At 39.0% G+C, this 24,098-nt stretch overlaps 1 protein-coding gene across 2 annotated transcripts in view; it reads right to left on the bottom strand.

The window, feature by feature from the left end:
• LOC137057802 (signal-induced proliferation-associated 1 like 2) overlaps window positions 1-24,098 on the bottom strand; it is a 70,898-nt gene that overhangs the window by 20,024 nt on the left and 26,776 nt on the right. For both annotated transcript variants that reach the window (XM_067430857.1, XM_067430858.1), the window contains exons 2-9: window positions 12,087-13,811; window positions 11,817-11,944; window positions 10,735-10,923; window positions 6,759-6,933; window positions 5,864-5,967; window positions 4,135-4,292; window positions 2,541-3,126; window positions 1,166-1,440 (exon numbers count right to left, since the gene is read on the bottom strand). In XM_067430857.1, coding sequence (XP_067286958.1) covers window positions 1,166-1,440; window positions 2,541-3,126; window positions 4,135-4,292; window positions 5,864-5,967; window positions 6,759-6,933; window positions 10,735-10,923; window positions 11,817-11,944; window positions 12,087-13,458 — 2,987 coding nt within the window. In that variant the 5' untranslated portion in view covers window positions 13,459-13,811. The remainder of the gene's footprint in view (window positions 1-1,165; window positions 1,441-2,540; window positions 3,127-4,134; window positions 4,293-5,863; window positions 5,968-6,758; window positions 6,934-10,734; window positions 10,924-11,816; window positions 11,945-12,086; window positions 13,812-24,098) is intronic.

Raw genomic sequence — 24,098 nt, 5'->3', positions numbered from 1 at the left:
TGTTATTAAAGAGAGATAGAAACCAAAAGAACAAACAGAGAATGAACAAGTCCAGCCCACGGCAGAGGGATTCATTGATGGTTAATGATGCGTTTCCGATCTAATCCTCTCTGTACCAACCCCACACGATGAAATACTTCTGAAACAAAAATCTCTGGTGATCTTCTTGAATGAAGAGCTGGAACAGACGAGGGCTCTCAAGACAGATTCTTAGAGCCTCTACAATGAGAAACAGTACTTCAAAAAAGTACTTCTATGGAGAACAATGCACTCTTAGACCCTCATACACAAATTCATTGATAAGAGAAATGCCTTAAAAGCAAAGGCTTACAAATGAAAGAAATACGCCTGTTAATATGATGTTTAAGACCTCTCTAAAGACTAAAAACAAAAGTTTTTTTTTTACATCCAATTGAAAATCCAATGACATCCAACTGCAAGCAAATTCAACCCTGACTTGTCCCAACATGCTTCTGTTAACTATAGTTCTCTGGAAACAGCTTGCCCAAGATACAGCTATTTAGAGCACTCAACCAGAAGTGCAAGCAATCTTCTATAAATTTGTGTTTACAAAGAGCACAGAGCGCTTGATAACTGTGGCTTTCATGCCTTGCAGGGGGCGATACAAGTCAATCCAGTTATTGACAGTCTAGAGGGTCACTTTAATCTCTGCCTTCAGATGTTCTTGGTAAGCCCTCAGCTCTTCTGAAATGAGCAAACAGAACATGAGGCACGTGCTCAACAAAGTTCAACAGGGTTCTGGGTCACTTTCTATTTCAGGACAGTTTGCAGCGAGTGGTTTCTTTCATGTAAAGGCTCACTAAAAAAAGTTAAAAAAAATATAAGCAGACAACAATCATATCATTCACAGATTATCTCAAGAGTCTTAACAAGAGATTAATTTAAGAGTCAAGAGAAATCTTCTTCAAGGACTTGACCTCTGTTTGCCCATGAGAATCTGTCTGAATTACATTTAGTACAGATTCAGTTTTGAGTGTTGTTTTTGTAAATGTGGCCATGATTTAAAACAAGTGTTTAGAACACGGGCTGCATTTTTGAATAATAAACACATTTAAAAACCTATTCGGCATTGTGGACATGATTTTAAAAATATTTTATTTTCATATTTTAATAAATAAGAAAGAGGGTAATGGACAAAACGTACCTTCTGGGGGTGCCATCCTCATGTGGATGTATGACAACCACCGTAACAGGTGTGGAGGTCCGCAGATAGTCAATCATCTGCTCGTGCGTTAAAGTCCCAACAGCGACCTTGCAGATCTCTACCAAACGGCAGCCAGGGCGAAGTCCTGCCTGCCAGGCGAAGCCGAATGGCTCCACGTCGGCTACCACACCCTCAAAGTTGACATGGAAGCCCAGCTGGCCCAGGGCGTTTCTGCGCAGGGTCATCTCTAGCGTCTCACAACCCCTGGTGACCATCTGCGGAGAAGACAGAACAGACGTAATGACTTAAACAATCTGAAAACAGGCATTTTGTCACCTCAGTGACTTTAAAGGATAAAATCTGTGCTGTGATGATGGGCAAAAGGTCCTGCACAGGTAAGCATGCAGATGGGCTGGCAGGTATGCAGAGATATATATGATGGCTGAAGCCAGGTCTCTGAAGGATGAAATTAACTGATGTCAAACCAACATGGGAGAATACAACAGGCTGGATGTCTCATGAATAACACATTCCAACAACCCGAGCTGAGAATCTGACACCTAAAACAAAGGTATGTGTAATATAGCGGCTTAAACCATTTGCATACAATGACTTAAACCAAAAATTACTCGGATCATAGACATTACTCAGAGTCTGCAAAGCTACTAAGGGTCCAAAGGCATCTTTCTAAGCACCCACAAAAACAACAAAAGCACTTTGATGAGAGTGAGGTGGTTAAAAACAAATACTGTATAAGCTTTTCTTTTTAAGTTAGTGAAATAAGGGTTTGTAAATGATGACTGAATTTTAATTTAGCGCTGATGGTCTGCTGCACAAATGCTATGATGATGACAGCAAACCATCCAATGAAAAAAATAAACACATTTAAGAGCTTGTGAACAGTTAAAGCACAGTATTTTACAAGCTGTCAAATCTCACAAAGAGAATGGACCACACATGCTGACTAGGTCGATCACCATAAACAGCATGTACACCCATTTAAGCCTCCATTGCACTGTAAAAACTGCCAGCCTGCAGGTCTGGCCCAACTGAGCATGAAAGGGTGGCAATAAAGCAAGAAGTGGAACTAATATTGTTTTATTAAGGTGTGTGTTATGCATGTACAGTACATATCCCAGAGTGAATAAAGTGAATGGTTCTGGCAAGCTTAAGGTAAACTAAGGTACTAAAATCTGCTCTAACCTGATCTTTCTACCTTTCTAATGCTAATCCATTGACTCCTGGTCCCTGATTGCGAGAGAAACTTGATCCTGTATACCAACACTGGTTTCCTTATTCACAGTAAAAGGCAAGCTTGGACTGAGCTTCAGCTTAGATTAAACTTGATCTTTCCTCTTGGATTGGCTACTCATACCTCTAATCGTTGTACGACCTCGCGAACTTCCTCTGGGCATCCATCCTGCACGGAAAACACCACACAGTCGCCACGCTCGTAAAAGAGCTTTACCCTGCCAACCAGGGAGGACGAGCTCCAACCAATTACATCCTTGCAGTAACAGTTGAAAACCACTTCCCGGGACGCTTCCTCTATGAGCGCCACAAACTCGCGGGAGATGGCCAGCAAACAACCAATATCGGTGGACTGGCAGCTGTCCCGGGCAACCACCGACCACGTGATGGCTCCCGTACTGTACAGATGAGCATTGTTTCTTGGCCGGCTGCGTTCCTTCCTTTTGGCGCCTAGGGTGATGAAGCTGAATTTTGCACCTGAGGCATCCACAGGCGTTGCACCGGTGAAGTTCTCCACTAAGTCTTTGAGGTATTCTTGGCGGGTACGCGTTGCCATGGCGCGGAACTTCTCAGACTTGTGGGCCGCGTTTTCGCCGTTGATCACCTTGGCTAGCAGGAAGTCCCGGAAAACGGCAGACTTTGGGAACATCACTCCCTTGGGTATGGGAGGTCCGAACGGAGGCACATCTTTGGATCTGGCAACTGCAACACTATTGAATAAAGAAATACGATGAAATGAGTTATAGTCACTTAAAATAAATGATGTTCTATTCATCAAAGAATTCTAAAAAAAAAACTTTAAATACATTAAAAAACCTTATGAACCCAGACTTTTGAACAATTTAATAAATATAATGTAATGTAATATAATATTTTTTTCAAATGTTTGATATATATATTTTTATTTTTATTTTATTTTATTAAATATATATATATTTTTATGTATATATTTATATACATCCTATGGGTTTCCACATATAAGGCTAGGATAGGAGATTCAACTTTAATATGAAAATGCACAAATGTGGGAAGCACATGGCTCCTGTGAGAAAAATGCATAGAAAGGTATTTCTGTTTGAGTTCAACATTGACATGAATTCTGAAAGTCTCTCACAGATCTCAGAAAGATGAGAGAGGCAATTTTGCTTAGAGACGGGTTCCAGCCTCCCTCAGCTCTCTGCAATGTTACGCTGAACAAGCTTAAGAGGTACACACTGAGTAAATAAGACTGGAAATTGAATTCCCTTCGATCTTATCCTTTAATCCTCCCTATCATTCTGAGAGGTCAAATCTGACTGTCACCAAGCTGTTTGGAAAGCATCTTCATCTGCCTCCACCCCCTGCCCCACTAAGAAGAAATCTCTAATTTACAAAATTGGATTTATTCCGGATGGGTTAGGCATGACTTTAAAAACAGTATTTAGTTAAGCAGACACATTTGTAAGCCACATCACAACCTTTTTTCTCTTGTCTAATCAACTTAGATAATAAAGTTTAGATAACAATGTTTTGCTGTTCTGTTGATTAAACTCCTTCATTGTATTAACTAAAAAATGTATTTCAATTAACTCAATTTTAAGGCAACCATGTAACTTACTTTAGGTTAAACCACCTATATATATATTTTTTTTTTTACAGTGCATCATTACTGGAAAACAGAAGCATTTATTGAACAGTCTAGGCTTAAAATGATATGTAATTGACATTTTACATCTTACCTGTAACACACATGCTCTGTGCAAGGATTGTGGACTTTGACAATGATGAAGACATGTTGAAAGTGAGAGCGTATGTTTTGGGGTGTGAATGGAAAAGCTCCCGGTTCCTGGAAAATTATGGTAACGATGTCATTTCCAATGTGCCTCTTCCTCAGTAGCTGGATAGGGCAACAGATAATAGGAAGAAAGTCATCATAGTGCATATTTTAAAAAGAAACCAGTTACGTTTACAGCCATCTAATAAAAAATCGAAAGCACACATTTTAACTCTTCAACATTCAAAATATGTGCATAAATAGAATAAAAATCAATCAAACTCTGGGACATTGGACTTGAAGGAACATCCACGTATAATTATAACTACTGCATACTGGACAAATAACTGTTTGTAAGTAAGATTAAGTAATGTGTAAATGTAAAAGCTTAGCTGTAGTCTACTGTAGATCCCCTGTAGACTAATTTCTCTTTCAGCAGAGAGTGAGAGAAAAAAAGAGGATCAGCGGTATACTGAACTAAAGCTCAAAGCGGTGAAGATCTTCAACAGCTTATATTCTAAGATTATCCCTATCGGACCATGATCCTATGGACAAAAAACATCAAATCCCACAAATCAGCCAAATAAAGACCCATGCAAGGGCTCCTTCACTTCTCTTTCTACTCATTCTGTCAAAACACAAATCTCAGTTTCATTATCTGACTGAGCTCAGTCTAGCCATGGGGATTTCATGGAAGTCATTGATGGAAAGCGGTTATGGTGGTAAATTAATCTGCGGCAGACTCTATTAGTATTGTTCCGCGCATTGTAAAGTACAGCGGATAAAGGAAATAAATATTTTAGAATTTGTTCCACCAAATAAACAAGTACAGCCTTAAAATGCATCAAAAAATGACACATTTCTAATTAATCATCCTTGATATGTCATGCTCTCCACCGGGCAACTGGAAAGGGAGCTTTTTTTTTAAAAAAAGATGGGGCATTCAGACGGTTTCCATGACAACGTGGTCTGCCCGCTGAAGTGTTTACAATTAGCAGGATGCAGGACAATGGGTCTGGGCCTTGTGAGGTCTGTAGATGCACAGATCACAGATCAAGACCAGGCACTTGAAGATAAAGCTGACGAGGGCTGAAAGAGTTTTGTGTAGAAAGGACTGAGTAAGTGATCAGAGCTGAATCTCATTTGACCAGGTGCTTATTCAAGTGTGCATAAATCAGCAGGAAGGACTATCCATCTTGGACTATCTGCTGTTTGTAATACCGAAATAATAATGGGACCAAAGCAAATATGTTAAGGATATTTTACTTACACTACCATTTAAAAGTAAAAATAATTTATTTCTGTGATAGTAAAGCTGAATTTTCAGCATCATTAATCCAGTCTTCAGCGTAACATGATCCTTCAGAAACCACTCATTTGCTGATTTGGTACTCAAGAAACATTTCTTATTATAATCAATGTTGAAAACAACAGTGCTGCTAAATAATTTTGTGGAAACAATGATTTTTGATCAGTAGTGTACTTTCATGCCATTCCAAACCTGTATCACTTACACTGAACACACTTTTTCTTATAGCGAAAAAAATCTCTGTTTAGAAGCTCTCAAGCTCCAAAAAGGATACTGAAGTCATGTGATAGCTAAAAAACAAGACATCTTAACAAAATGCCATCAGTGTTCGGGGGGGGTGGGGGGTTATATGGGCTTGAATAAGTACAAAATATGTCCGACTCACTTGTTGCCTGTTGTTGGGTGTGTAGGGCAGCATTGTAGAGACGTGAAACATCAGTTCAAAGTCTTTATAGGTGGTGTAGAGAGAGTGAGTGCCAGTGGAGTCCGCTGCAGGGATGCGATTATATCACACATGAGTATAAAAGCAGTAAATTAAAAAGACACATACACTCATTAATTTGCAAATGCATCATCTGCACAGACTAAGAGATTATGAGAAACTATAGTGCCCTGTATGCACTGAGCGAGAACAAATATGGTATTAACAAAACCCATTTCAAAAATTAACCTGAAGCTGCCAAGCAGTAGCCTAGAACTCTAGACGCACCCTAGCGGCAGCAGATATAATTTGCAGCGAGTGTCGTCTAGCAACTCTCAATAGACTTGTGAGCTGGAAAAAACTAACTCTGGTCAGGCCAATCACATCGTGTATAGAGTCGGTGGTTGGGCTTAACATAATGACTGCAGAGTTGTGGAGGTTCCGCGTGCTACTTGAAAACACAGAAGCTGGCGAACGGCGGACTTTAGAATTAGCTTTTGGTGGCTTTGGCCTTTGAGAAAAGAACGGCACTGAAATCATTCTTAAGAAGGGAAGATGTGTTCGGAGTTTTGCAGCTGGATACGGCGAAAGTTTAATCTATCAAATAGCTCCGCTTCACGTTGCTCTGGCTGGTTGTAGCGCTATCCAATTGCGTGCAGAGGGACTCTGAAAGACAACCATTTATTTCACCCCTCAGATTGAGCCCTGTCAATGGTGAGTTCCCAGACTCAACATCTTGATGTGGGTCTGGCTTGTCAGGCTAGCCAAGCCGCTTTTTAGCTTGTCAAATATTCACAGCAGTGAACGTGATTCAGACATTCAAACACTTTGAAGATATCCTTGCGAGAGCAGCACTTACTTTTGTTGTCCAGCTGTGCCCTGTACTTGCTGAACCCCTTCAGTCGGACTCTCTGACCCAGCAGATCCAGAAACTCCTCCAGTGCAGGACTACCACTCTCGTTATTGTACATCTCCTCTTCTGTGCTCTGCCCGGCCTGGCAGTACAGAATGCCCACTTTGTGCTGGTAACTCAGCTACAGATTTCAAAGAGTAAAAACACAATCAGTTTCAATCATCATAATGGTATTTGACAAGTTTTTCTGTGCAGCATTTTGAGCCAGCTATTACATCCTTCCCTTAACCCTAATTACATCTCAATTAGCTTTGGTTTTATATATTTAGTTTTCCTTTTAAATTTCAGTTTAGTGTCATTTTGTTGTGTTTGTCATTTGTATTATTTATTTTTAAATATTTATATTTAGCTTTAGCTTTAATATATTTTTTATTTCAGACTTATTTTATTTCAGTTAGTTGCCAAGACAACATTTATCATTTTTGTTTAAGATATTTTTGTTTAATATAAATGTATTATGAATATTTTTATTTTATTAAAAAATGTTTTGGGAAAATTGTACTTTAATTCAATTAATGGAAAGGGTATTTAAGATAAATAATTTCAGTTTAAAAATAACAATGTCCCTTACATTTAAAAATATTTTATTATTTGTAATAAAGTGGTGTATGAATCCGATCTTACACACAATCTACAGGAACACATCAAAAGCACTCTTAAAGCACATTATGGTCAGGTGATATACACCGTCTACCACACAAGTGGAGATCTATTCATGTTAAGTGCTATCAATCTACCCAAAAGCCTGACACATAATGACATGCAGACTGGCCTCAGATGCCACTTCTGCATTATGTATGAGACGCGCATACCAGCAAGAAACTACAGAAAGAAGCTATGGAACCAGACGTTGGGCTTCAGTCAGCCAAAAAATAATAATAAAAGTACAGCCAAGGATTTAATTGGACAATTATTAAAAAGATAAAATGTACAGAAAGTCAAGAATATGATACTTAACATCATAATAATAGGAAATGCTGAATGGGTGACAATCTGAACAACGCTCGTTTACAATGACATAGGAATGTTTAAGAGGTCTACGGTAATTGTCCAAAATCCCCACCCATACCAATTTTTAAAAAACGGTAAAAGCAATTTTAGTGCTATTCTTTCAATTGCTTTGGCTTTTGTGCCATATAAAGCTGCCAACAGTCTCTAGTCTAGAGGGAGAAAGCAAAACCCCAAAAAAGCCATTATTAGAGAGGGGGTAGAACTGGGAGAGAGTATAGAGGTGCGATGAAAAAATGGACAAAGATGGGGACTCAAAGCATAAGACAAGCGATGATTTTCTTTCATTTTCACCCTAAGTGTTGCTAGTCACAGTTGGTAGCGTCTCAGACGGGTCAAGTGGCCCGTTATGTGCGGCTAGGGGGTTGCCATAGTGATGTTTTCTCTGGTTTTGCTGAATAATTTGCCTTGAAAACTAGTTACCTCCTGTCTGAATGCTGGAAGGGCGGACAATAGTTGAATCATCATTTTACATTGAGGACCTCAATAAGGTAGTCGTTGAACTTGATTGATTCGAGATGACAAAATACCACTTAAAGTAATTACTAACATTAATTTGACAATTAACTGCACTCAATGCATTCATTGTTCTACAGGGTTACTGTTCAGATTTTCCCCTCTGGCGGTCGTGTGGCTGCAATATCGATCAAGACTTTGACTGCTTCTCAGATTCCATTCAGTCAGTTTACTGACACAACTGCTCATCTCTCTGTTCCACTCCTGGCCTGAGAAGTCCGTGTCTGTCAATAAGTAATTGGATCTTTGTTTTTATAAAAGGTTCCTTTAGTAAAACACTGTATCTTCCTGAAACACCTGCAATTTAAACCCTCAAACGGAAATGTTGCAAGGCCATCACCAACACCTGATAGGCGCCTTGCCCAAAGGAACTACTTTACAAGCTCAATCTTGCTTAAGTTATCAAATGAACAACAGCTTTTAAGGACGACATATCATCAGCAGAAGTTTAAAACATCTGTTTCTGGTTTTATCAGTATGCATTAAAACTAAGCGAATGGGATGTATGAAGGATATAATTGATGGTTTCTTAAACCCCCACTTGATTATGTCTTAGTAATTACAAGCCTTGCGGACATGTACGGTTCACAACATTGTACATTGTTTGCAATGAATCATCACGGAGAATGAAGGTTTCTTCCCTCCTGTCACTTTGTGTTAGCCAAACTGTCTCTTACTGTCCAAACGGTGTGTACGATTACGTTACAGCTTGTCTGTATTGTGGGAAATGCTTATTGTTGCACTTACAAAAGCAGCATATATTTGGGTTGTTACCATTTAAAAATTTCATGGACATTTTATTTTCATCAAAATGTTTTATTAAAATTGTCATCAGCATAAGGGAAACAGTATCAATCATACAATCATGTTTCCAATTGAACATTTTCTAGTGACTAATAACATCTACATTTTTCAGTTGACCAAATTGAATTTCTGTGAATTGATGCAATTTAATTCACAGAAATTCAATTTAGCTAACTGAAAAATGTAGATGTTATCAGTCACTAGATTTTTTTAAATTGGAGAGCTGTTTGTAGGTCCTCTAACTGGAACATTCCTTTTACAAGATTAAACTGCTGACTTTCAAAAAATTTAAATGGTCATATAGCATAACACAAATGAATTAAGAAATAAATATTCTATGCAGTCTCTCTTTTATTATAAGCACATCATAAAATCCATAATTCTGGTCTTGTTTGCTGACTGAATAATACAGCAGGGTTCATACACATTTCTACCAATACATTTCCATTACTTTCCATGACCTAATGTCACATGAAACCTCTGTGTATACATGTAAATAAGAATAATGTTCAAGTTTTTAAATTACCCCAAATCTTAACAAATTAAGGATTTTTTTATTATTATTTTGTATTAAACCACATAGCTTATTTAAATAATGCTGATACATAAGTAAGGGTATGTTTACGTGACATCTTTTTTTGCTTTTATGCTTTTTGGCCGTTTATGTACATGACAACAGCGTTTTTGGTGGCCTGAACAGGGATCGTTTTGACAATGTTGTCATCTGTTTTTAGTACATTGTTGTACAATAAACATTGCCATAGACGGTTAGATCAAATACAATCTGACCCTCAGAACTCCACTTTCTAAATTATGTTGGTGCAAGATGATGTTGTATCTTCTTTTCATCACTTTTTTTAGTTTATGTGGCTGATTTAAATCATGTTTGACTCTAGGCGTGATCACATAATGTCGCAATTAGCGCAATTACTTATTGTCCACTTATCTACAGTAAATCGTTAATGTTCTCATAGAGCGTCATAATTACAGCTTGTAGCCCAGCTAACAATATTCGGTTTACAGAATATTATTTATTAAGGTTTGTTTTTGGTTAGCCAGGAAATTTTTCTGGACGAAAATAAAACGTTTTGTAGAACACTGTAATTCAGGGGACTCCAAACTCAATTCTGGAGGGACGCTGTCCTGCAGAGTTTAGTTCTAACCCCAATTAAACACACCTGAAGCAGCTAATCAATGTCTAACTAGGGCCTTGTAAAACACTGATTAGTTGGTTCAGGTGTGTTTATTTAGGGTTGGAGCTAAACTCTAACTCTAATATCCTCTAACGTTTGCCTAACGTTATATTCAAACATTATCCTCAAATGTTCTCCAATGTTATCCTCTAACGTTCCCATAACATTATATTCTAAAATGTTCCAGGTGTGCAAAAATACACAATATAATAGCAGCTATGATGTGCTCTGTAATAATATGACATCTTATTTAGCTCAGGAACTATTTCTTCAACCACGATAACAAATAAATATATAAACATATGTGGTATTTACAGTATTTAAAAACATTTAAACAAATAAATTATCTACACACTTTTTATGTGTAAAAATGTCTGTAGACATTTTAATACAGTACTTACCCCCTGCTGATCCAGCTTCAGCAGTTGTTCTGGGACTTTAGGTGAGCTGGTGGCCAGTCTGAGGCACTGAATGTTGACCTCCGGAACTACGTACTCCAGCACCTCTTTAAGAGGAAGACCACGGGACGTCCCATGCTTTGCCGTGGAGGGGACGGCATCCTCCATGATTGACCCTCTCAAAGTAGTGAGCTAAAGATGGACAGAGTGAAGAGAAAAAAGTTTATATTCATAGAAAAAAAGGAAAGAGTTTGAACATTGTTAGTGGAACTGAGCAAATGTATCCATTAAATGAAATACACAGCATGCTCGAATTCTATTACTTAACAGATGGATAAACCATTCTAGTCACTTAAATGGCAAAGCACTCTCTAAGAGTGCCTCGTCTATGGTGCTGAATCCAGCGACATGCCCTGCCAACCTTTTCGATGAATAATTGAGTTCAACTAACTGTGGCGAACGCTGAAGTAACGCTTTGGCTTTTAGCAAGAGGGCCATTGTACGCTCAACCGCCAATTCAGCAAACTATCCAGTCACCCTTAGGAAAACCCCTGGCAGGCTGCATATGAAAGATCTCTTGCCATTTTGAAATCCTTATTGGTTGGGACTTTTATAGCATCAGTGGTGAGAATCATGTAGTACAGTGAGGTAATTTATATCACCATACATGGAAAAATCAATATTACACCACCGACATCATCCATCTTGAACTGATTTTCCAAAACAATCAATGCTATTATTGAGGTAGCTCTGATTTGTATTCAGAGGGTATAACATACAAGCTTTGGGAAATGCACTTAATGGGAAGGTTGAAATCAATTATAAATTAATGAGAAGTCCAATGACTGTCTGTAAAAAAACATGCAGTAAATTGTATCCGCTTATTTAACATTTTATTGCACTTGTGCAAAACGGTATGAAGAAAATTAAAAATAATAATAATAATAACAATAATTTTAAGTCTGGACATATCTGCCCCTACTTTACATTTAAACCCATGAACTTGACTGGCTCAAAGACCAATAGATCTACAGAGATCTGTTAAATGATGTGTGTAAAACAGTGTTTTATAGGTGCCATCCTACCTCGCTGGTCCTGAAGATAACCCTATAATTATACTGTGGGCCCTCCTTCCCCTCCTCCAGCTTTTCTCTCCGAATGCTAACAGCAACCGGGCCCAGGTTCTCATCAACACCGAAGTAGTTCTGGTGCTCTTTCAAGAAAAGAGATTAAGAAGGGGTTGACAACATACAGTGAGATGTACAATTTATTTTGATTACTAATTGAGATAATTAATCACTATAGAGCACTATTGAGTAGACCCATGAATTCAATGTCTAGTTTGTAAAACATACCTTTATTAAAGAAGAATTTGTGAAAGTAGTAAGCACCCATGTCAATGTGCTCAATTATGTAGCGTTTGATGCAATCCCGTGGAACAGCATAATTTTCTCGAGAGGCATAGTTCTCACGGGACATTTCCAAGACAGAAACCCCCGCGTTGGTGCAGTGTGAGCTTAAAGTAGACTCAATAGTATAATTGTCGCCCACATTGTTTTGGTGTCCACTGTTTGGTTTAGTGGCACTCAGTTTCCTTTCACCTTCACCACCAACCTCATTACGGAAGTACGGGCAGGTCAGCACCAAACTATTGCTCTTCCCATCCCCTTCGTCAGGATCGGTGCAAGCTTTTTGTCCAAGTTCCTCACAACTGTCTAAAGGGGACTCACAAAGAGACAAGGGGTCAAAACTGTCCATTCCCCCACCAATTTGGTGTTGGGATGCTGCAGAAGCCCCCGTAGTAATATTCTTCCGACGTGCTAAATCTGCACGATTAGTCACAGCCTCGCTAATATTAAAAAGCACGCTCTGGACATCATAGTGTGCGAAGCATCTCTGGAAACTCAATGGACGACCGTGTCTGCTACAGTCATCGTGTTCGCCAAGTTGCCGCTGCTCGCTTTTCATGGTTTTCAGCCTGCGGAATATGGACGTCTCACACTTTTCAGATTTCTGCCGCTGTAGGAAGGACTTCTCCCTTTCCCGACTGTAGAAGAGCGAACTGTCCACATAGTCAGAGTAGTTTGGAATGCAGAGAATGTCCCCCCGTGCAATCTGTGCAGCAGTTTGGAGACTTGGAGAAACGCCGGTCTCCGGAAACCGACGGAACTCCGGAAAGCTGTGTGGAGGAGGTGCGCTTGGTTGCTCAGAGATTTCCGGCTGGAAACCCTTAATATTGCCAAAAAAACCTTCATCGGGCAAACCCTGGCGATTGATGGAGGATGTGCTTCCATACTCTCGGTGCAAACAGGCACCTGTATTGGGGTTGATTGCTGTCTGATCCATGTCCTCTGCCCCTATATCACTGATGGTGACATCACTGTTGCTTCTCTTCTGGAGAGCGTGTTGAACTTTGCCAGGAGAGTGGGTCAGAAGGTCACCAAGACCATATTTTGCTTCCAGAAAGCTGGGATTGGGAGGAGAACCTGGGCTTTGTTTGACCGCATCTTCCACTGATTGACTGGGTTGTCCATTCTGGAAGGTCGTCATTAGGCTGTCGTACCTGGGTGGTGGACCGTGGCCATCCTTCTTCTGTGGCCAATCTGACACCCTTGCACGTATGCCCATCTTGGGCACCGCTGGTGTTCCTTGAGTATTTGAGCCGGGAGGCCCCATATTCCCATTCAAGGCTTGAAGCTTTTTGGCAAATAGATCGTCAGTCTGCATCTTTGAGGTGAGGCGCTTCTCAAGCTTCTACGGCCTCGTCTGCTGTATCTCTGCTCCTAAAGTTAGGGATATTCATACCTGACGTTAAATTGTCCAGAACAAAAATTCCAACTCCAGCATTTTACGCAATAGCGAAGGAGCTTGACGGTGCTGGGAGAAGTCTGTGAATGATGGCTGACCCACGTCAGGGTGTTCAGACCTATGGGTCTGTAATCCATAGGAGGAGAATGAGTCTCTTTATCTCAGTTTCACTCTCAAGGACAACTGCTCACTCCACAGGAGGGCAAGCAGGAGATACGGTCATTTCACACCCATGTAAGCTTAACAAAGCCAGGTGGGATCTCTCTGATGCTCTGGAAAGGAACGAGAAAGAGAGAGAGAGAGATCATTAGAGAATCCATTTGGGAGGGAGAGATACCAATGTGACCTTGAAAGAATGCAAAGCTCTCAAAATCCTCAACTGAACAAAGCATCAGCAAAATGGCCAATTAATTTAATAAGGAGATGAATGTCTATTCAGAAAGCACCTTTCTTTTTTACCTGAAAGCATGCCATTCATCTATATAACAAATGTATCACTTTTTGACCTTCATGCATTGACTAATTCGAGATAAACATCTAAATGAAAAACATCGAGATCTATACATGCTACTACCTGTGATTAAACTACTTTCTTTACAGTGTAAAGTCATAATGATTATTGAGGTGATTTCAAGTGATTTTTTTTTCATTTACATATTTTGCATTTGAAAGTACTTGACATGAAAGTACTTGAATTTCTTGAAAGTACTTGATGCAAGTTGCCTGTATTTAATCAGAATAAATAGCCTTGAATTTTACAGTAAAAAAGGGCAATTTATAATTTACCTTAAATTCTTTCCCAAATTCTTTTTAAAATCCAAGATCTCCCAAGTTGTCAGTACTTCTCAAATGGAAAATAAATAATTTAAATGTAATGAACAAAATGTAATTCATTATAAATCATGCTTTGCTAGGAGTACAAAATATATATGAATATAAATGCCACTTAAATCTATGTTATTTGCATTTTGCTTAACAACTTCATGTTTTAATACATTTTAATATTATAATTTTAAGAACATTTTTGTTTGATTTTAGTATTGTTTTGGGTCACCACTTGATATCCAATGTAAAATCTAGGTCTTGCAGTGGGAAAAAGAGAGAGGGAAAAAAAACGATTGAGAATTACTGGCTTACTGCAACGAACTCACTGAGACTGCCTTTCAGTAAAAGAGCTTTCCAATATTATATCATCCAAAAATAAAGTACTAGTGAGAGCGGAAAAGAGTATAAAATTACAGTACTGACAGACGCCGCCACGGGTACATGCTGTGAAATTTGCCAACCTAAAAATAATCCTTCGAAAGGCAAGCTGATTAAACTGCCGTTTATTAATAATGTGTTTTGGAAGCCCGGACCTGTCTGTCTGTTACATACAAACTGACCCCAATACCTTTAACCCTCCCTTTGAAATAAACGCGTCAGCATCAACACCAGCTGTATACCACAGTGAAGTTTTTCTTTTTCAAACTGCAATATCCATCTAGAGTCTGGAAATTCAGTGGATTAAGAGCTGTGATTTAATGTCAACAAGAACATGGAGTAAAAAGAGAGGGCGGGTTAAGCTAAACTTAGCATCAGGGGAAAAAATATATATATAAAATATGTGGACAAATGACAAACTGTTTCATTATTAAAGAATGCTGTTAAATATTAAAAGGAAAAGCAACATACAAGGAGGCTCTCTTTCACATAACACAAAACCTTGATATCCTGGCAAATGATAGGTGAATCTCATGAAAACTGTCAATAGTCTAGAATTTCCCACCCATAGAAACAAAGTAATAAATAAGAAAATATATCTTAGGTGCATTAAGACTATGTTTAGTACAATTGCAGAGAATTCAAGATCTTTTTGCATAGTGACATTAATTTCATGACAATTATGTACATATCATCAATTCTCATTACCAAAATATTGTTTTAGTTTTAAAATAGGCTATATTTGTAAAATTCAGCTTATAATATCAAAATATATCATGTTATTATTGATTATTAAATTACAGTAATGATCATTTTTTTCTACTTTACAAAATTTGGGACGGAAATACATTAATTTTGATTAATAATATCCAATGTCCTTTTAAACGGTCCTATTTTCCATTATGGGTGAAATAGGTTCAAAAGAAAAAACAATGTTTAGAAGTTCAGGAGTGTTATCATGTAATATCTACAACACCACTTTATAGGAATTCTATAACACACAAGTCTAAACTCATGTCTTAATCATTGAAAGAACATCAAATGTAACTCGCATGAATTATTCACTTCTGACTTTGAATCCTCTGTAGTTTTAAAAATTCATATGTCAGAGAGAGGTCTGTTTGTCCTTCAAGACATACCAACATAACTGTGATCCCTGCGATACAACAAATCTCTGTTTTGAGACCATTTACTTTAAAAAATAAATGGAAATGTGTGTTATAATAATGTGTACACTGTCTTTAGAGGCATTACCACATTTGACCCCAATAAATAAGCCTCATCTAAAACAAGAGAAATAGCACATCAGGCACGATAGGAAAAGCTTGAGAGGACAACAAATTGAACATCTGAAAGGCTCCCTCCCACTATCTCCCGCTGGGCTTCAGAGTCAGGCAAATGGCCAATCCTGTCCCCTCCAACGCCCTCCGTCCAGCTGCAGTTCCTGTACAGGTCATCGATTACCATTATGAGCTGGTCTCCTGCTTTCAAACGCTTGCTCACATGTACCGTGCCACCCAAACAACAGAGCTCATCATCGCTATCATCGCCCACTGCAAAGACACACTGACCCAATCTATTTAGACAGCTGGATCTATGGCGAGGACTGTGACCACATTGGCCTGTCTATCATTTCCAACAGACGCTGGAGTCAAAAGGAGTCCCTGTCTGCCCAGGGTTTGATAGGGCAGAAGATATGAGAGAATATTTAAACTAAAGGGTTTTTTCTCCACACTTCCTGACAGGCATGAAACAAGCAGAGTTTTTTCCCCCTCAATCAGAATAAGCAGCTTACATGGACACTTTTGTTTGATAAATGCACAACATTTTGATTGTTTACTCAGGAAACTGATTTAGTTAGTCTGATATTACTTGAAGTCAAACTATGCCACACTTTACTGGATGATTGACGGGCACAGCAGTTGTTTTTGAGACATGGTCTTTGAAATGTGGTGCAAAACAGATCAAAACAATGCTGGAAAGGAGGTCAGCTCACTCACAGACAGTTCACGATGAAAAACTGGAATTCAAAATCTAATTTAAACCTCCAAATAAAGTTAAAGGATTTAAGATGGATAAAGAATTCTGCGCTAAATCTGTTACACGGACCAGAACTCGCAAAATCAAACCGGAAAATTGAAGGTAACGTAAGATGTCATTGATAGGTGACGCAGGGACACGGCCTGTGTCCATGTTAAAACTGCTTATTTCTATGGATTTAAACATTCTTGGAAACATTTGGGATAATATAACAATGTAACATTGTTCTAGGGTTTTGGGATATTTTAATCTGAATATCCAATATATATCCTTTATATGAATATCCTTTAATCTGAAAAGAAAAAGAAAAAAAACACAAATGTTAATATTTTTATTTTAATAAAAATAAATAAAAATATACATACTTTAAATTAGTTTTGGGCTCCACTTTGTTATATTCCATAAAAGGCTGAATAATTTCTCTCAATTTCTGCAGTAAACTTAGTCTAAATCAATGCTACAAGGTCACACCTAATTGATTATTGCTTCCTGTTCACTTTTGTTTACTCCTGGGTTTTCAGGATGACTTTGACAGAAGGATTTAGTAAATTGAGCCCTGTAGTTTCGACAGGGTAACTGGAGTGAGCAGACACCTAGTAGAACAAGAAAGTTTTGACATCAGCCCCAGTGAACACCCTACATGGGCACACCCTGTCAGATGCTGTCAAAGCTTTCCAGGCTCCTTCCGCTTCAGCCCTGAGCTCACCTACATTTCTAATTCCTGAGACGCTGCTGGGAGGTCTTATGTTCTCGTTTCCCTTTCCTTGTTAGGAGTAAGGATGGAGAGTCTCTTTGGCGCTTATGCATTCCAGTGCTACAGGCACTATAACAAGAGCCAGGAGCCGGTGTGCCCTAATGCCTCGCATGCCATGAACACTTCTGGATTTATTCCAAGTGTCGGCATGCAGGAAACCTACAAGACTTATTCACATTGACATCTCAGCACAGAGTTCACTAGCACTATCTGAAATGCATAAGACAAACATAGACAGACTGATAAAAGAGTTTATGAATTACAAATCAGATGTACACTATATTGCCAAAAGAATTAGGACACCCCTCGAAATCATTGAATTCAGGTGTTTTATTGCCAACAGTGTATAAAATCAAGCAGCTAGGCATGCAGTAGACTGCTACAGACATTTGTGACAGAATAGGTCGCTGATAGGTTGCCATCTGTGTAATAAGTCCATTCGTGAAATTTCCTCACTACTCAATATTCCACGGTCAGCTGTTAGCGGTTTTATAACAAAATGGATGCAATTGGGAACAACAGCAACTCGGCCATGAAGTGGTAGGCCATGTAAAATCACAGAGGAGGGTCAGCACATGTTGAGGCACACATTGTGCAGAAGTCGGCAACTTTCTGTATAGTCAATAGCTACAGCCCTCCAAAGTTTGTGTCACTTTCAGATTATGTATTATCTATCGATAAGCAAATAAAATACAAACTTGTTTTGATTGCAAATAAACAAATAAATAAACATTTTATTTATTTTATTACAAATAAAATGAAAGATAAAAAAAGTAAACATCCCAAGTATTTTAGTGCTTGGATGATTTATCTGACACTTTACTGAATATTCAGACATTGGTTGTCATTTCTCATTTAACCAAATCCAAAATGTCACCTTTACGATGGAAAATTGAAGGCTAACTCTGCTGCAAACTATTAGGATGTGAATGCTGAGAAAAGAGGAAAAGGAACAGACCCAATGAGGGATTGGAAGAGAACAATAAACAAACAACAGGCAGGACTCACACCCTCACAGGCAGCGTGGGCCCGAGTTGAAAGGTTGGACCCCAGGGGGTGCACTAAGGGGGCTTTCTGAAGGTAAGACAGCAACTGACCTTTACCATTTGGGTTAATATAATTTCCAGGTGTTTACCAAACAAACATGGCCCTCCAACAGTGAGCAGTCAGACAGGGAACGTGAGAAAGGCTGTGGTCTAGAATTGGGTCAGTGTTCTGGCTTAAACACAATTACCCACATTTCCTTCATTTACAGTATGATACAACCCAGATATGACTACTTCCTAAGTATTTTGCAAAGCAAAATGACTTCTAGTTGGCAAGTTTTACAGAGGAATGCAGGCCTGTGTGCCAGAACATGTCAAGAGCATGTCATTTTCACTGCCAGAACTTAACGAGAAGGAAGACCCATAATTTCATGCTAAAAGCTCACAGCTTGACTGCTTCTACACCAAAATGGGAAAAGGCCCTCGATAAGTCAAAGTGCGAGAAAACACTTTTTTCCGCTCGCTTTCAAGACTTCAGACTCAGCTTTTGGCTTTGACTGACCTGGATAACGTGTATCAGCTGTTAAAATGAGTCAGACATGCGCAAACGCAGACAGCCAGTCAGCATCTGCTAGACTAGACATTTCTGTCTGTGATGGAGTTTATGGCATCCGGCCCAATGAGAGATAAAGTCCTCTTAATGACAATCTGTGAACACTATTTCATGTACACACTGTCGATCTTATCAATAACAGCTGGAATCGCCTTTGTTTGACAGATATTCCCTCATTCTCAGCTGGGACTAAAGTGGAGGAGACAGGCGAGCATTATCATTGAGATATTTTGCCTCGCAGCCAGTTGGGAGTTAAACATGAGAGACGCCCACCTCCTCCTCCAAATCTCATTTTTCTCACTCACTCTAGGCCATAAACATACTCCATGAAAGCAAGCAAACACAAATGCCTCTAGCTAAATGTGTCAGTAATTCATAACGCAAATCAACTACACTTTCTCATGTATGCCACAGGGGCGCTTGCATAAAGCGTTTTCTTAAAGCAACAGTATGAAGATAATCTAGTTGAGTAAGTTAAAGTTAATTAAACTATCAGCACATTTAGGGATAATGACCTAAATAATAACAAGCAAATTTTTATGTAATATTGCAGTGCAATCTTGCGATTTTTAATAAAACATTACCTTTAACTATATCAACCAAATCAAGTACGGCTCAGCCTTTTTTGTTCATCCGAGAGGCCGCTTCACTCAGATATTCATCACAAAAGGGAAGAAAAGACAACCACAGTTTGCCCTTTAAATAGTGGTCGACTAGCCTGGATGCCTGCCGAACTTAGCCCCGCCCAAAACATTTGAGGTCTGGAAGTTCAGTCTGGACTTGATCAGTTGCAACTATGCTCGAACCAAAGCTGTTCGGACCAATCAAATTGTCAGGACGGGCTTTATACGATGATGGACAGACGATCAACAGTAACATAATCATCTATGTCACAAAAGAGTGCTTGGGTTGAATTCGTTAACTAAATGGAGAACTTGTTTGTATATGCATTCACCGTTACTATTTCTCTCAAAAATGATGATCGTGTTAGTAAGTACTCTGTGTATCCTTAAATTAATTTACAACACTGGCAAAGATCATTTACACTCATCTTCCTCTTCTACTTCTTCCACAGTGTGTGTAGTTGAGTTATGTTGACAACTATGCTTCGCTCAAAATACGAGTTGCTCTGATTGGTTGTAGCTTTATCCAACTGAGAGCAGAAGCATTTTCTATTCTGGTTCGGTTAAAACACGCCTCATAATCACATCCCAATGGAGCAGAATCTGACTCGGAGTATGACAACTTCAGGCCAGTAGTCGACTAGAAGATTTTTATACTGTTGTCTGAGGTCAACTAATGATGTTTGTGTTGTTTTTACATTCAAAAACATAACTAATACCTAATAGGCTATTTTCTACACTGGTTTTGAGGCTCTCTTCTGAACGCTGGGTTTTGATGGGCGTGCCACACTGAAGACTTGGAAGTGTGGCTTGGATTGGATAAGATTTGCATATTTAATGAGCTTTAGCTGCCCTGTCAGTTCAGTTCACATGAGGGATTTTTTTGAAAGCGGCAACCGGAATGATTCTCTAAATCACAGGGCTTGTAAACATCTTTATCAAACAAACAAAATGATTTTTTTCTCATACACCCACGATTGGTTGAAAAATTATTTTTGTATTACTTGGCCCGTGTGATTGGTGGATATAAGTGCGAACCACACACGCACACACGCACGCGCACACATACACACATCAAGAAAGGAATATTATTTCACTATTTGAGATTCACCAGTCTGCTGACGGCCGTATGTTTTGGTAGCCTGTCTGTAAAACACATAGCCCCGGGAGTACTATTACATATAAAAAAACATGTTTTACTCACATAAGTGTGTTGCACCATTCCTGTCGGATCCAATATAGAAGGCACAACATTGTGTTTTAACCTCAATATTTCTGCAAATCCAGTATTGACCTGAGACTTATTTAAAAACGATTCAGCAGTGAAATGAAGCGAACACGCGACATGTCTTCCCCATGTGTGCTGGAACTTCATTAAAAAAGTATTACACATTCCTAAAATTATGATCCGAAGGAAGCTTATGCAGCGACTGTGTTCTTCCAGAACCAGGAATAGCGCAATATCTTGACATCATCTTCGGCATGTTTATTGCTGCTGGCTAGTGTTATCCGAACAGCTCCATGAGTCAGTGGACGGAGCTATTGAATTAGACATGCTGTAGAGGCGGTGTTTCGCAACTGATGACGTCAAGATGCGCACGCAATCTTTTCCTGGTAAGCTTTTCTTTGACTAACAATGAAGTTTTCGGCTCTGAAACTCACAGGATATTCTAATATTACCATAACCTTTATATATCAAACGCTCATGGGAAAGTTGATTTCTCAATTCATCAGCCCCCTGTGTATATTGCATTAGTGGAACCAAATTGCAACATGTTTAGCGCCATTATTGGTATTATCAAATGGATTACACTTTGAAAGGCTACATGTTTGGCTAAATGGCAGGGCAAAATAAAATAAAAAATGAACTATCCCGAAAATTTATATTTTTATGTAGAAAATTGAAAAGAAGTCAAAACATCAATCAAAACCATTTAAAAAAAAATCTTAAATATAAACAATTGTATATAAAATAATCAAATTAAAATCATCACTACAAATATACATTTGATTCTACCTGAACCTGAATTTCTATTTATTTATTTCTTCTTCTTGACCTTTTTTGGCTGGGTAGAACTGAAACACCAATTTAAATCTATGCATCTCAACATTTTTAAACACACTCACTAAAGATTAAAGCAAATTAGTAGGCTACCTGAGGAAAATGTTTTAGATAAAATAAAATAAGTTTTAAACACGTTATTATTCCCCAAATCTTAGAATAAGCTTGTGTATATTTTTCAGTTAAACTGTGAATGAAACGCTATTGGCGGGTTCAAAGGGTTTGTGTTTTATTTACTGTCCACTAGGAAGTGCTGTATGCATAGGTTATAGGTCTATGGTAGAGCGCTGTTTAAAAAAAAAAACTAAAGTAAGAACAAAATAGTGACACGTTCATTTCGGGTGCTTTCACACTTGATTCGATTGCCTGGACTAAACCCGAGTTCGATTGCTCCCCCTCCCCCTGCTGGACTGTGTTCATATTATATTATTTGTGTCTGAACCAGGGTTCGTTTGTGTCATCAAAGCAGCAGCTGTTTACCCGGTTGCTTAGTATCAACAGCGAGCGTGAAAGTGGCAAATGCATAGCATTGCTCCCATCGCTTTTATTTATTTTTTGTTTTTGAACCGTTGATTTTGTTCCCAAAGCTTCAGTATGTAATGGTACTTGGGTCTATCGGCCGCGAATGCACTGCAAATGCTCTAAAAAACGCTGAAGACGAGCAGAAATGAGATCTACAGCTCACTGCTTGCAGTATGTCAGTGATGCTTGTCAAATAAATGAGTGAAACTCACAAAAAAAACACGTTTTTACCAAATCATAGTGATTCACTTCCACAATTTAGTACGATTGCATTCACATCAGCAGCGATCCATACCAGAGTTCACATGAACCGAACCCCAGACCACCTTTTTAAGCGGACTCGGGTATGGTTCGCGGGTGCGCGCCCGAGTTTGGAAGACCGCGTTCACATCATCCAAACCAACTAACCTCTGAAGTCAATCGAACCCGGGTGCGCACCAAAAGTGCTAGTGTGAAAGCACCCTCAGTTTTACCTATGAAATGTGAGTTCTGTGTTAATAAAATAAACACATTAATTATTCTCTCTCATCCACCCACAATTAATTGCAATATTATATTTGAAAATAATCAGTCGGCCAGGGCCATGATACATTTTGATTGCCTGACTGTAAGATACAATAGCCCTGGGACATCGAGCTAGCAACCTGAACCCTGAATGTTAAGCATTTGCGTCAAAACTGAATACTTGGGGCTTTATCAACCAAGTGAACATGATTATGAATGGCAAGTATCTAAAAAAAAACATTGTCCCATTTCATTATATACAATAGGCCGCCCACTTGCAATGTATTGCTCAAGCTTTTGCACACTTGCGTAGCAAGTATGCTTCTGGCACACACATTTGCTGTTTTACAAGGAACCCAACTATTTTGGCTAATGAGCTGTGTTAAGGGTAAGTTATACTAATTTTAACTCATTTAATGTCTTCCATATGACACATCAACCACAAACAACACCAATCGTATGCGTAATGGAACCTAATACGGGGGCATCTTAAACAAGGCCATGAGGTAAATTAACCTCCAACCCTTCAGTCCTTTAAAAACCATAAGTCTTGGCCTGGGCCCAAAAGGGCTTATTTGAACAATACTCATCAGCTAGCAGCTAAAAAAAAGAGTTAAGAGTTTATGTAAGCCTTTTGTACTAACACAAATCCTCCTTTTCACACACATCAATGAGGTTTTAGGAACAGCATAAAGGGCGATTCGGCCTAGTGCCTCGTTTAATTAAAATCTGAATAAAATAAAATAGTTTGGATCTGCGTACAGCTGCAGGGCGAATGACAAACATGCTGAAAGTTTGACAGGAGTTTCGATTGTGCTTCACCTGCTGACAACACTAAAGGGTAAAAACACATTCACAGGACAGGACCAGACACAAATAAACATGTGGAGACTGGTTGTTTCGCACACGTATGGAGCTCGGCACGAGTTTCGACAGCAATCGATGGCATGACTCTAAATCGGTCTCTGCTTCTTTAAGGTCAGTTGGAGCAAACAGGCCGAGGGTCTTTCACAAATCTGTCTACATGGTGGAAACACACTGCCTCCTTGTTTCTCTCATTCAAGTCGTTCCTTTATGAGTTTGGACAGCAGCAGGCATCTTTGTGGAGGCAGCACTGCATTGTACCCCTGAGCTGAACTAATTTCTTCTCGCGCTCAAGCGGCAACCTTCATTCACCGGGAGTTTCTGACGACATGCTGCACTTGAAAGGAAGGCTGAAAGGGCCTGTGAGAAAACCGAAGCAGCAGGTAGC

Source organism: Pseudorasbora parva, chromosome 22 (assembly GCF_024679245.1).
Source record: "Pseudorasbora parva isolate DD20220531a chromosome 22, ASM2467924v1, whole genome shotgun sequence".
NCBI classification, from domain to species: Eukaryota; Metazoa; Chordata; class Actinopteri; order Cypriniformes; family Gobionidae; genus Pseudorasbora; species Pseudorasbora parva.
This window is presented reverse-complemented; position numbering and strand designations above follow the sequence as displayed.